Source organism: Xenopus laevis, chromosome 6L (genome assembly GCF_017654675.1).
Source record: "Xenopus laevis strain J_2021 chromosome 6L, Xenopus_laevis_v10.1, whole genome shotgun sequence".
In the NCBI taxonomy this organism is placed as follows: Eukaryota; Metazoa; Chordata; class Amphibia; order Anura; family Pipidae; genus Xenopus; species Xenopus laevis.
In genome coordinates, this window is record NC_054381.1 from 15,797,008 (window position 1) to 15,810,863 (window position 13,856).

At 38.8% G+C, this 13,856-nt stretch overlaps 1 protein-coding gene across 1 annotated transcript in view; it reads left to right on the forward strand.

Annotated features, from left to right (window-relative positions):
- The first annotated feature begins 601 nt into the window (after nucleotides 1–601).
- Nucleotides 602–13,856, forward strand: part of LOC108718741 (RING finger protein 32-like) — a 42,261-nt gene continuing 29,006 nt past the window's right edge. Inside the window, exons 1-4 of the mRNA XM_018267136.2 lie at nucleotides 602–754; nucleotides 3,110–3,205; nucleotides 6,810–7,083; nucleotides 13,308–13,450. Of these exons, the coding sequence (XP_018122625.1) occupies nucleotides 3,134–3,205; nucleotides 6,810–7,083; nucleotides 13,308–13,450 (489 nt within the window). The 5' untranslated portion in view covers nucleotides 602–754; nucleotides 3,110–3,133. The remainder of the gene's footprint in view (nucleotides 755–3,109; nucleotides 3,206–6,809; nucleotides 7,084–13,307; nucleotides 13,451–13,856) is intronic.

Sequence of the window (13,856 nt, forward strand, 5' to 3'; positions counted from 1 at the left end):
TGGACCTAGCAACCAGATAGCTGAAACCAGAGAGCTGCTGAATAAAAAGTTAAATAACTCAAAAACCACAAATAATAAAACAATGAAAACCAATTGCAAATTGTCTCAGGATTTCACTCTCTACATCATACTAAAATTCATTTAAAAACAAACCCCATCTGATTCATATTTACATTTGCAGGGGGATGGGGTGTCACTGTAATAAGACATGGAGGGGGTTCAAAATGTTATCTGTAAATATATATTACTATTAAAAGCAGTTTATTGCTATTTCTATTCTCTGCACTGCTGGTCCTGACTTATGAAACAATGTAGTAGATACAAGCTGATTAATAAACCTGGGGCAGGACAAATAACAACATTATCAGACACATATAATATAAAAGGATGAACAAAGACTCCTTTCAGTAGCAATACCTTTATAAATAACTTTAAAACGATTGTAAATGTATCTCAGAAAGTTGGGGCTTAGAATGACATTTTACAGTTGTGAGGTGGATTCCCCTTTAAGAAATAACCCCAGCAGGTATCTATTCTCTCTGTATCGAGACATGGAAGTTCGCGAGTATAAACAAATCTGTAACAACAGCAACTAGTCGCTCTCACCAAACCAGAGGCGCGTTAACTCCCAAACAAGGAGCACAGCCCGGTGCAACGCAACCAATCAGAGCAGGGAACTGACCAGTGACGCCACATCCGCTCGAATGCGACGCTTGTGGTTGCCTGGCAACGTTCAGCACCCTGGATAGAAGAGGTCGGTGTGGCGCTCGAGTAGTGTGTGTGTGTGTGTGGGGGTGTGAAGGATGATGGGTGTGTAAAGAGTGTGTAATTGTGGGGTTTGGGGGTGTAGATGTTTCCCATCACATTTAATAGAGACAACAGGAGATACTGACATTTTCCCTGGACTCCCAGCTTCTCGGGGTCGCTTGAGGGTTAATGGCAAAGTTTAAAAATATTGTGTATAAGGAATATGCAGCTGGAGGCCCCTGTGCTGAAGCATTTCCCTGACAGAGGCTTTTTTTAAACTTTTTTAATCCTAGTCCCCATTTATTTATACAAAGGCTACAGATGTTTACAATCCCCAGTTCCAACATTATGAGGGACAGCAAGGATGGGCTCACCCCAAATTCCACTCCCCTCATGCTGCTGGCCTTCCAGAACTGTCTAATAGATCAAGTCTCATCCTAAAGCCGCCACAGATGTGAAGATCTTTAAAAGATCATTTCGTTATCGTGAGACCATGATATCTGGAAACGAACATTTAAATGTACGATTTGTCCATCAACTAAAAAGACCATACCTCCCAACATTTTGGAAGTAAAAAGAGGGACAAAAAATTTTTTCGCACGTAGAACAGCGGCATTTTTTGACCACGCCCCTTCCTGTGGTCACACCCCCTAATTACCATGTTCATTTTACAACATTTGGCAGGTTATGAAAAATATTTCTCCTTATCTAAACTGTTTTTTGTGTCTCAAAATTGTTACAAAGTATCTTATTTGCACCTGTTATCTGTTCTGGGCTCTCTGCTAAAAGCCAATTAAGTGAGAAACTTTGTTTCTTTTTCTGGCTGTTCAGTGCAGAGAAAATAGGGACTTTCCAGTACAAATGAGGGACTGCGGGTTGAGCTGTCAAAAGAGGGACTGTCCCTCTGAAAAAGGGACAGTTGGGAGGTATGAAAAGACCATTTCAGGCGATATCGGCAGGAAAACTGAAGAGTAGCTGCCTGCTTGGCCCTGCAAACATAGATAGATTGCACTGGGACCGATAAAAATATTTTAACCTGGCCGATCAATTTTCTGACAGACGTCGGACGAAAAATCGTAAGATGTACGATCGTTAACCTCACTATAACTTGACGGATTGGTCGGATTTCGCTAAAATCGGTCGTTCAGGAAAGAAAAATCTTTGCATCTATGGGGACCTATACTGGCCTTAAGGATAAGCCCCCCCCAGCTGCCCCCCCAAGCTACAATTCAACTCCCACAGTTTGGAAAACTTAACTAGAGGGACAGGACCACAGGTTTTTTCATTGTTTCTCCTCAGACTGTCCCCGAGTCTACACCAGGGGTCCCCAACAGCCGGGCCACGGGCCAGAGCCGGGCAGCGGACAGTCTTGTATAGGGCCGCCGAGCCTAACGTCCTATTAACGCAGCACGCCAATTTGGATTCCGGCGTGCCCAAATTAGACGCTGGCGCGCCATATTGGTCGCCAGCACACCAGAATTAGAGGCCGACCCCCCCAGTCCTTGCAAAAAAATTTACCTCTACACTGGTCCCGGGCCAAAAAAGGTTGGGGACCGCTTGTCTACACCATTGAACTCGCCTGGGTGTTTCCAGGAACTTCCTGCTATTTTAATTTTATATCTAGTGAACCTGGCCTGGGCCACCCTACTTATGAGGCTGCTACTCCCAGGCTGCAAATGTGGGGCTGCTTGCAACTACTGTAGGGGGCTGGCAGTGCCCCAAGCATATAGTTAAAGGGGTTGTTCACCTTTGAGTTAACTTTTAGTATGATGTAGAGAGTGATATTCTGAGACAATTTGCAATTGGTTTTTATTATTTAAGGTTTTTGAGTTATTTAGCTTTCTTTTCAGAAACTCTTCAATTTGCATTTTAAGCAATCTGGGTTCTAGGGTGCAAAAAAATTCCTACACAACCCATACAAGTCTCCACTTCCAACACAGGGAATATCCAGGAGCAGTGTAGGAGTGGACTTTCCCGACTTTCCCAGTCTGACCTGCACCTAACACTAACCTGTAATGGTTGGCCAAATTTCAAAATTGAACCCACCCAACTGGTGGTCAACCCCCCTGGGTCTATAGCATATATATGGGGAACTCCAATAAAGGGGCCATTTTAAAAAACAATGATAATTTTTAGCCCAGAGTGAAACCAGTGCCATATATCCATTATTGCCTACAAGATTAGAGGGATTTTCACTTATGCTATATGGATATGCTTGATAAGAGATGGCAAAGATAATACCTTGTTTAGGGTCAGCTTTTCCTCTGACTGCTTCCACTTTTTACCTATAATCATTATATGGACTATATACATATGCTATGTTGTATCCGTTTAGCAGCAACTGTACATGTTTCCGTTGCAGAGCTAAATCATCACTGGACAAAGGATGTATCATCATTTGAGTTCAAAGCCTTCCAGAACCTACAATCAAGCAACCAATATTTCACGGGGTTGCAAGGTAATTTTTTTAAAGGGACAGTCCAACCAAAATGAAGGAAGTAAAAATTTCAGTTGCTTAAAACATTTCTTTGTCCATTTCTGCACTGTTGGTTCTGGCTCTTGAAACCTGTAGAGGATGCCAGCTCTACTACAGCCAAGGCTCCAGTTCCCACAATACTGTGCATGTTTCTTCACAGGTCTATGTTTTCGACATTTGCAATTGGTCTGTATTTTCTATTTATTGTGATGTTAATATTATTATAACTTCCTGTTCTACCACTGTGAGGCTTGATATTTCAATTGATGTCTGATTGAAGGGGCTTAATTACACTACCAACCACGTAGCAGGGAAATCAGAAAAATAAACAATAAAAAATAATAACATTGAAGACTCACAATCAATCTGTTGTTTTTTGGTTGCTGGGTTCTCTGATCCCTAACAAGCAGAGCCAGAAGGAGCTAATATGCTAAAACCACAATTAAATATTGCTTAGCATAGGCCCATGTTTAACAAGTAAGATAAATGTCCTCAAATCAAATTTGAGGCTGCAAAGGGAACTTCTAAATAGAGATGCACCCTTTATTTGGGATTCAGTCAAACCCTGAATCTTTCAGGAAGGATTTGGCTGAATCCCGAACCAAATCTGAATCCAAACTTGCAAACATGCAAATTAGGGAATGAAAGAGGGAATGCTGAACAAAATTTTGATCCGCTTAATCACGTGACCTAAAGTCACATGATTTTAAGGGTTTCGGTTTGTTTTACCTGGTTTCAGCTGAATCAGAACCTGGCTGAAAAGGGCTCAAATTTGCCAAAACTGAAGGATTCGTTATATCCCTTATACTAAGGACTGTAGTTTCATTAGAGTTTAGACATCAATATCATAAAATTAGGGATTCACCAAATCCAGGATTCGGTTTGGGATTCAACCAGGATTCTGCCTTTTCCAGCAGGATTGTGATACAGCTGAATCCTTGTGTTTGGCTGAATTAAATCTGAATCCTAATTTGCATATGTAAATTAGGGGCAGGATGAGAAAACTTTGTTGAGTGACTCTTTGTCACTAAATAAGGAAGTAGAAACATTTTTTTCCCACTTTTTCCTTTCCCGTTCGGATTCGGTTTGGTATTCAACGAATCTTTCAAGAAGGATTCGGTGCATCCCTACATAAAGTACATATAAAGTGTAGCTGGCAGTATATTGTTCGTTATAATACACGTCATGTCACAACCATAACATAATATAGTCATCCCTACATAATATATACACCTGCTGTGTGGGTCCCTTATAGAAAGGATGGCATAGAACTCCTTGCAGTGGGTGTTTCTCTATGGTAGAAAGATGGTGGAATAACCAATAACGTGACATGTGCAGGGATGTTCTATATAAACACCCAAAGCAAATGTTTAGGGGGTAGCTTCAGGGGGGTGGGTGCCTTTATATAGAAAACATTTTGGCACTTTTTTTAAAACTAACAATTAAATATTTATGAAATATTTTAGGTTATTTTAAACTGCAACCTTCTATATGCAATCTGCAAACAGGAAGCTTTCCAGCACTTATATTGCCAGGTTAGTGTAAAACACATTAGGAGGCACATTTATCAAAGGTCCAATTTCAAATTCATGTGATTTTTTTAAACTCCCATAAACTCCCATAAACTCGAAATTCTACCGAAATTTAATATAAAAATAAAATGTTTTAAACTCGGGTGAATAGGATTGACCCAATAGAAAAATACTCGAATATCTGCAAACAACTCCAAATTGATCCCTGGACGTCTCCCATTGACTTAAACAGCAATTCAACAGGTTTTAGGTTTTAGGAATAATCATATTCTAGTTCTTAAATGGCCAGAGTCTGATAAATCTCAAAAATCAAATTAGTTTTTTTGAAAAACTCAAATCACTTTTCAATAACTCCCTAGTTGAATTTGACAGTTTTGACCATAAAAAAACTTTAGAATTCTAATTTGAAATTCGACCCTTGATAAATCTGCCCCTAGGTAATTAACTTCCCTGGCACGTTGTTTGTTTACCTGTTGTTTACAACCACTTTTTAAAGTACTTTATAGTGTAACTTTTCTTTTAAATCAATTTTTTCCCACCCCCAGGACACAATTTCCTGGCACTTTTTCTTTTTGTCCTTCAGAAACAAACCGTGAATCAACCCAAGTTTTACTTCCAGAGAGGTTAAATACAATTCTGAAAGATTTTGGGGACCATAAGTTCTGCAAAATGATTATATAGTTTAACAAAGGTATTTTATGGATTCTACAGTGGGATCTTTAAGGCAGAATTAACCAAAACATGATATTTAGCTTCTTTTTCATTGACCAAATAAGTCAGGAAGAAGGAATTGTGGTCCCTCCAGCTGTTACAGAACTACAAGCATTAAAGGGGCCTATAACTTGTATAGGTGCTATAAAATATATAGCACCGCATACTGAAACAAGTCAGGTGTACAGTTTAATACCTTCTTCTTCCAGGAATAAAGGAGATCTCACAGCATACCAGTGTTTCATGGCTGAGATTCCTGCTGGGGGAGTGCTTATAACAACACTGCCATTCACATGTCTTGAACCAAGCATGCAATATTCATTCCCAGGCATGCAAAAGGAGTTAACAGTCCCTGAAATTATTAAATGTTTTGATGATAGATGAGTGAAAATAAACCATGAAGTATTTGTCCTTGGTTGTTTCCTTATTCCCTGATGCTAGACTGTTTGAGCACAATGAGAGACCTGGATCAAGATTCCACAGACAAGAAAACGCTGCATACCATCAGGCACTGGTCTGTGGGTGTTTTTCTTTCTCTTTGTACCTGTTTTCAGCATAAAAAGAAAATAAATAGGACCAAAAACTGTTGCTGTAGCATTTGTTTTCTTTAAGCAAACATTTTTGTTATTCCCTTCAAACTCCCATTACATTTAGAGATATGCATTTAACCAATGCTTTTTCTTTGTTTTCCCTAGCAGCTGTTCAGGTAATAATGATTCTCATGTCAGTCTGAAGTTGCCTATATATGGGCTGATATAAGCTGCTGAGAGTCGGCACTTTATTGGCCCGTGTATGGGGCCTGATATCTGTCAGGTTAGAAAGCCAGCCAGGTAAAGACTGCATCAGTCTGATGATACACTCTTGTAGGTGGCAAAGATTTACTTGTATCGTGGCTGTGCCAAGCAAGTGACAATCCAGATAACTGATCCCATACCTGTATAGGAAATTATATACTCCATAATGTATAATATAAGAGTGTTAGAGGTCCCAGGAGGCTATATAAATGCATAGACCGTAGTCTTTAATAGCTTCTTACAGGTATGGGACCTGTTATCCAGAATGTTCAGGACCTGGTGTGTTCCGAATAAGGGGTATTTCCGTAATTTGGATCTCCATACCTTGAGTCTAGTAAATATTAAATTAACCAAATAGGATTGTTTTGGCTCCAATTAGGATTAATGATATCTTTGTTTGGATCAAGTACATTATTATTATTACAGTAAATTAATTCTAGAAAGTGTGTAATGCTACAAGTTTGCCATCTTTTTGTCCATGGTTGTGCATGCTGAAAGCAACATGATTGACTTGAATAAATCCTCGATTTTTTTTTTCTTACTTCCTAGGGTGGTTCCTATAAGCAAGAGCCTTTTATACTTACAGCAGTTGCAATACAAGATCACATTTTACAGAACCTTCAACTCCAGCACCTTTCCTTAGCTCATCCGGTTAAAGGGCTAAAAAGGATGAAGGAGACAGGTAACGGTAGGGCTGTGAACAAATATGCTGGGAAGCCTGTGGTTGATACCGGCATTAGGAGAAAAGTTATCAAACATACAGAAAAGCCTGCTACAGAGGAAGAGTATGTTCTTGATCCCGCTCCTCAGCCATTAACACTAGGCAAGTAATTGTTATTTTCAACTGATTTCTACTTGTTTATATTTTGCTGCTATCACATGGCAATGCAGGAGATAACTTAAAAATAACTATCTTTTATTATTTATTATAATGTATAATAAAAATACAGTTGTATATGGCTGTAGCCATCTATTTATAAGATAAACACAAGATTTTCTAAAAGAATGACTGACTTTCCTACCTCCAAACTGTCCATGGTTAGGAGAAACATCTTGATTAGCTGGACTTAAAATAGACGAGTGTCAGATTCGACAGAACCAGCCACATTTTTTGAATAGTGGGAAAAATTAAAATATTTGTTACCAATTTTTTCTTGAGCTTTAGTTAGAGACACATTAGAGTTGTAGGAACAGTCCATCGGGGTAAGAGACATGCTCATATTTGGGAGGAGCCTGGGATTTTTTAAAAATGATAATCAAGTGCAGTGTACAAGTATAGATCTTCTTCAAAACGAGAAGTTATCTGCATGATTACATTTAGTTGACAGGGAACTAGCCTTAAATGAGAACTAAACCCTAAGTGCAATAAATGCCATATTTTATATACTGAACTTATTGCACCAGCCTAAAGTTTCAGCTTGTCAATAGCAGCAATGATCCAGGACTTCAAACTTGTCACCGAGGGGGTCACCATCTTGGAAAGTGTCTCCGACACTCACATGCTCATTGGGCTCTGAGCAGCTGTTGAGAAGCTAAGCTAAGCTTAGGGGTCATCACTAATTATAAAGCAGAAAATTAGGTTTGTTTGTAATATAAGCTGATGCTACAGGGCTGATTATTAAAGGAACAGTTCAGTGTAAAAATAAAAACTGGGTAAATAGATAGGCTGTGCAAAATAAAAAAGATTTCTAATATAGTCAGTTAGCCAAAAATGTAATGTATAAAGGCTAGAGTGACTGGATGTGTAACAAAACAGAACAGAACTTCCTGCTTTTCAGATCTCTAACTCTGAGAAGGCGACTTGAAGGAGGGCCACATGGGACACAACTGTTCAGTGAGTTTTCAATTGATCCTCAGCATTCAGCTCAGATTCAAAAGCAACAGTTATAACTTATGTGCCCCCTCTCAAGGCACTGATTGGTTACTGCCTGGTAACCAATCAGTGGAAACCAAGAGAGCTGAAAAGCAGGAATTAGTGTTCTGGCTTTTATGTTACACATCCAGTCACTACAGCCTTTATATATTAATTTTTTGGCTTACTAATTATATTGAAAACATTTTTATTTTGCACAACCTATCTATTTACCAAGTTTTTATTTTTACACTGAACAATTCCTTTAAATTCTGATGCTAATTGCACTGATTTCTGTGCTGCCATGTAGTAATTATTAGGGATGCACCGAATCTAGAATTCGGTTCTGGATTATGCCAGGATTCGGCCTTTTTTCAGCAGGATTCGGAATCGGCCGAATACTTCTGCCTAGCTGAAGCAAATCCTAATTTGCATATGCAAATTAGGGTCGGGGAGGGAGTCACAAAACAAGGAAGAAAAAATGTTTTCCCCTTCCCACATGCGTATTTGGTTCGGTATTCGGCCAAATCTTCCGCAAAGGATTCCGGGGATCGGTCGAATCCAAAATAGTGGAATTCGGTGCATCCCTAGTAATTATCTGTAGTAATTACTAATCAGCCTTATATTATGACATTTCTATTCTATGTGTACTGTATATTGTGAGTGGGTCCCTAAGCTCAGTAAGTGACAGCAGCACAGAGCATGTGCAGTGAATCAGCAGAAAAAGTGGGAAATGCAAGTGGCCTGCTAAAGCATTGGGAGGCAGTATAAGTAGGCTACAATATAATATAATATAATACAAGCTCAGAAGCAGACTTGTTAAAGCCTCTGTACATTAGAAATGGGTTTTGCTTCTGCAACTTTGCCCCGCTTAGAAATCTTCAAAAGAGCAGCTCGCATTGTTGTTATCAGCGTTTATTCTAAAAGACAAGGAAGTTTATTACATGTTATGAAAATCCATTATCCACAAGCAATATTGATTTTTAATTCATTTTTAAACAAAACATGTGGGGACTGGTAAGCGGATTATTTCCCATACTTCCTTCCTTTTGTTCCCAATCCATCTGTCCCTCATTTTTTTTGTTGTACCTTTATGTTGACTTTCTGAAACAAGTAGAAATAAGGAAAAGAATATTACGGAGATGTATGGATTGTTATCATAGAAAGTATGAGTATGGTACAAAGTCAGTAATGAGCTATATTATGTTAGTTGCACATAAAGGGGGTTGGAGGAAATCAGTTAATTTGTGCCTAATGGACTTTGACTAATCTACCAACAAAATAAAAACAAATACTTCACTCTTGAGTGATATATGTATGAGTATTCTTTCCTATAACTGGCCCAATTTCAAGATTCAGATTTTGTGACGACCCCTACATTTAGCTTCTCAACAGCTGCTCAGAGCCCACTGAGCATGTGAGTGTCACAGACACTTTCCAAGATGGTGACCCCCTGTGACAAGTTTGAAGTCCTGGATCATTGCTGCTGTTGACAAGCTGAAACTTTAGGCTGCTGCAATAAGGTCATTATATAAAATATTGCATTTTTAGCCGTATTTATTTTTAAGGTTTAGTTCTCCTTTAATGGGTGCAAAATCATAACCCTTTGTGCTTTATTAGAGAAGATAAGTGCCCCCTGTGCTTTGCACCTTGATCCAAATCTGGCATTTGGGCATTCCAAAGTTACCTCACTTCGGTTGACTTTAGAAAACCGAATCGATTTCAAGTGCCATACCACTGGCTATTCACATTCATGCCGGAGTGAAGGCATTTCAGGGAGAAGAAGAAGAAGAGGAGATCTGTCAATGGGCAACTAATCTCGCCGGAATTTTACCATATTCCACCAGCCTAAACATTGAGTGAAGTTTATCAGAGCACAAGTCACATGACTGGGGGCACCTGGGAAACTGACAGCATGTCTAGCCCCATGTAAAAATAAATATAAATAATCTGTTTGCTCTTTTGAAAAATTGATTTCAGTGCAGAAGTTTCTTGGGGCAGCACTATTAAAGGGGTGGTTCACCTTCAGGTTCACTTTTAGTATGTTATAGAATGGCCAATTCTAAGCAACTTTTCAATTGGTCTTCGTTATTATTTTTTTCTATAGACTCAATACAATGGTTCTGCCACCGATATGGTTTCATGCAGTTTAGTTACCATCAAGTCTAAGCTACTGTTTTATTATTACAGAGAAAAGGGAAATCATTTTTTAAAAATGATTTGCTTAAAATCAAGTCTATGGGGGGGGGTGGCCTTCTTATAATACAGAGCTTTCTGGATAATGGGTTTCTTGCTAAGGGATCCCATACCTCAGGTCTCTGATCATCTGTGCATTCAAGTACATTTCTTTCTGCTACGCAAGTTAATTTACTATCATTCACTCTGTAAATCCCCCTATAGTAAGCCAGAAAGCCATTCCTTTAGCTAAAGTGTTAATGTAACCAACTTCCTCTGAGAAATCCATTCACCCTTAAAGTAAACGTTTAACTTGTCTTCTATGGAAATATTGTGATAGCAGAATTCATTGCTTCCCTGCTCACTCACTGTATCGTCTCATTGTTCTATCATGGTGACAGTATAATTACTCTGCGCTCCTTTGGATTCTCCCTGCCTGAGTTACGCTAAATGTTAGGCACAAACTATCTTTATAGTCACAGGGGTAATAATAATAATATCTGTTAATGGAAGGAAATGTGATCAAATACAAAGCAGGACGTATCTCCGTACAGAAGGTGCCTGTATGTTGCCCTTTATTTATTTTGTTGCAAATGACTGTTTATTTATTCATTTTTTTGTTTGCTAAAGGGTGAACTTTCCTCACCAATCTTTCCATCAGCACAACGGGCATACACACTGCCATTGCGAGTACAGGTGTGGGATCCATTATCCGGAAACCCGTTATCCAGAAAGCTCAGAATTACAGAAAGGCCATCTCCTATAGACTCCATTATAATTAAAGAATTTTTAAAAATGATTTCCTTTTTCTCTGTAATAATAAAACAGTAGTTTGTACTTGATCCCAACTACGATATAATTAATCCTTATTGGAAGCAAAACCAGCCTATTGGGTTTATTTAATGTTTACATGATTTTCTAGTCGACTTATGAATATATATGAAGATCCAAATTACAGAAAAATCCGTTATTTGGAAAGCATTCTGGATAACAGGTCCCATACCTGTATAATGTACTATAACTTTGCTGATGTAAATTCAACAACGTATTTCCCTTTATTATGGTAGTTTGCCAACCTGAACCTGGGACATTACTCTTGGCAGTGCTTTTGATTAATTTGGTCCTTTCACCTTTCCAAATTTTATCTCATATTTTAATTTAAAAATACCATGACCAAACTCCCATGCCCAATTTAAGCTTATCAATTAATAAAAAAAACTCGATTCAATTGGATCGCAGAAAAAGTCCATAAAATCGAGCGAAAACCCAAGTTGCTCTAATTTTTTGGCCTTTTCCTCCTGAAAACGCTCAGATTTTTCGAGTTATTTCCAAAAACCCTGATAAAGTTAGATTTTTGGGATAAACCCAGCGCACACCACAAAACCTTCAAATTGAGATAGGTGCCTCTCCCAGTGACTTATACAGGACCTCGATAGGTCTGAGATGGAGGATTTTTGGATTCGGACTTTTTGCAGCATCAGGGTATATATAGTAAATCTCGAAAAATCGGAGTCTTTTTTTCTCTAAAAATTAACATTTTCTAATGAAAAAAACAAAAATTTTTGAAGATTTTAACATTCGGATTTCAATAATTAACCCCTTTTTGCTGTTGCTACTTTTTATTAGCAACAACACAATTCATGTTTTATTATTACAGAGAAAAGGCAAATAATTTTTAAAAATGTGGATTATTTGGATTTGGGATGCACCGAATCCAGAATTCGGTTCGTGATTCGGCCAGGATTCGGCCTTTATCAGCAGGATTTGGATTTGGCCGAATCCTTCTGCCCGGGCAAACCAAATCTGAATCCTAATTTGCATATGCAAATTAGGGGCAGGGAGGGAAATCTCGTTACTTTTTGTCACAAAACAAGGAAGTAAAAAAAATTTTCCCCTTCCCACCCCTAATTTGCATCTGCAAATTAGGGTTTGGATTCGGTTTGGTATATGGCCGAATCTTTTGCAAAGGCTTCGGGGGTTCGGCCTAATCCAAAATAGTTGATTAGTGATTTGAATAAAATGAAGTCTGTGGATAACAGGTTTCCAGATAACACATCCCTTAACTATACTCAGGCCCCTCCTAATCGTCTCTTATTCAAATCAATGTTTAGTTGCTAGGTTAATTTGGACCATAGCAACCAGATTACTGAAACTGCAAACTCGAGAGCTGCTGAATAAAAAGCTAAATAACTCAAAAACTACAAATAATATGAAAACCAATTGCAAATTGTCTCAGAAAATCACTATTTACATCATATTAAAAGTTAATTTAAAGTTGAACAACAACTTTAATAGAATTGAGAAATAATGCTGTGTCTAAAGGGCAAAGACGAGGTAGATGACCCACCTTTCTCTTTTTTTTTTTTTTTTTTTTTTTAAAGAATGCTTTTTATTGATTTTTCAACAACAAAAAAAATTAGAGGATAGGAAAGAAAGAAAGAAAACAATAGACAGCAATAAGGTGGCTGGAGAAATAAGTGACAGCAGTCCATGGAGACCAGACGTCTTCAAACTTCCCTGGACACCCTCTTGCCACATAAGTAAGTTTTTAAAGTTTCAGTTGAGAATTAACAAGAGCAATCCAGTGCCGCAAAGTCGGGGGTGAAGGTCCCATCCAGTGTAGAGCAATAGTCTTTTTCCCGTAGAACAAGAGCAGTCTCATTAAGGTTCTGGTTCGGGCTCTGGGTACCATGGAATCTACTAGTCCCAACAAACAAGTGGCAGGGTTAAGTACCTGGGGCAAGGCTAGTTCCGTTCCCATAAATTGAGTAACCTGGTGCCAGAACCTTTGCACAACTGGGCAGTGCCACATCATATGAATAAAGTCGGCTAGCTGTTCACTACATCTCAGACAATGAGGTAAATCACGTTTACCCATAGCATGCAGTTTTTGTGGGGTAAGATAGGTCTGATGCACAATTTTAAACTGAACAAGTTTATCCCTAGTGCTAACAAGAGGTTTGTACAAAGATTCGATAATTTCGTCCCAGTCATCCTGAACTACCTTTCTCTTTTTAAAGCTCAGAAATTGGGTATCGTTCGGGCACCTGCTCTGCCATTAACAAATGAAGAATGGCTGAAAGTCAAACAAAGATCAGTCAACCAAGGAGACTCCCTGCAGCCATGTGTTATATGTAAAGAGCCATTTGGAATCCATTCCCAGGTATTTTCCTTGGCTGTACCTCTGTATAAGGAATATGAGCAATGAATTTGGATCTTTTTTTCCCTGTATTTGTCAGACAAGAGACAATATAGTATAACCATATACCAATAATACCGGTACCTATTATCTGGAGATAACATGTTGAAAGTCAAGTTTCTGCCTATATTACCCTATGAGAGTAGGCAGCAGCAGCAGCACTGAATAGACTAGAATAGGCAGTCTGGGACAGTCACAGAGGGGACGGGGTCATTCTCAGGAAATTTGGTCCAGCAGGTGCCAAGGTCATGGTAGTTAGCTGCACGGGTCCATCTTGTTAGTCCCGTACCCGACATATCCGTGACCCACAACACACAAGTTTCCCCCCCCCCCACTAATCAGCTACCCAACCCTACCCACAATAGCCCAA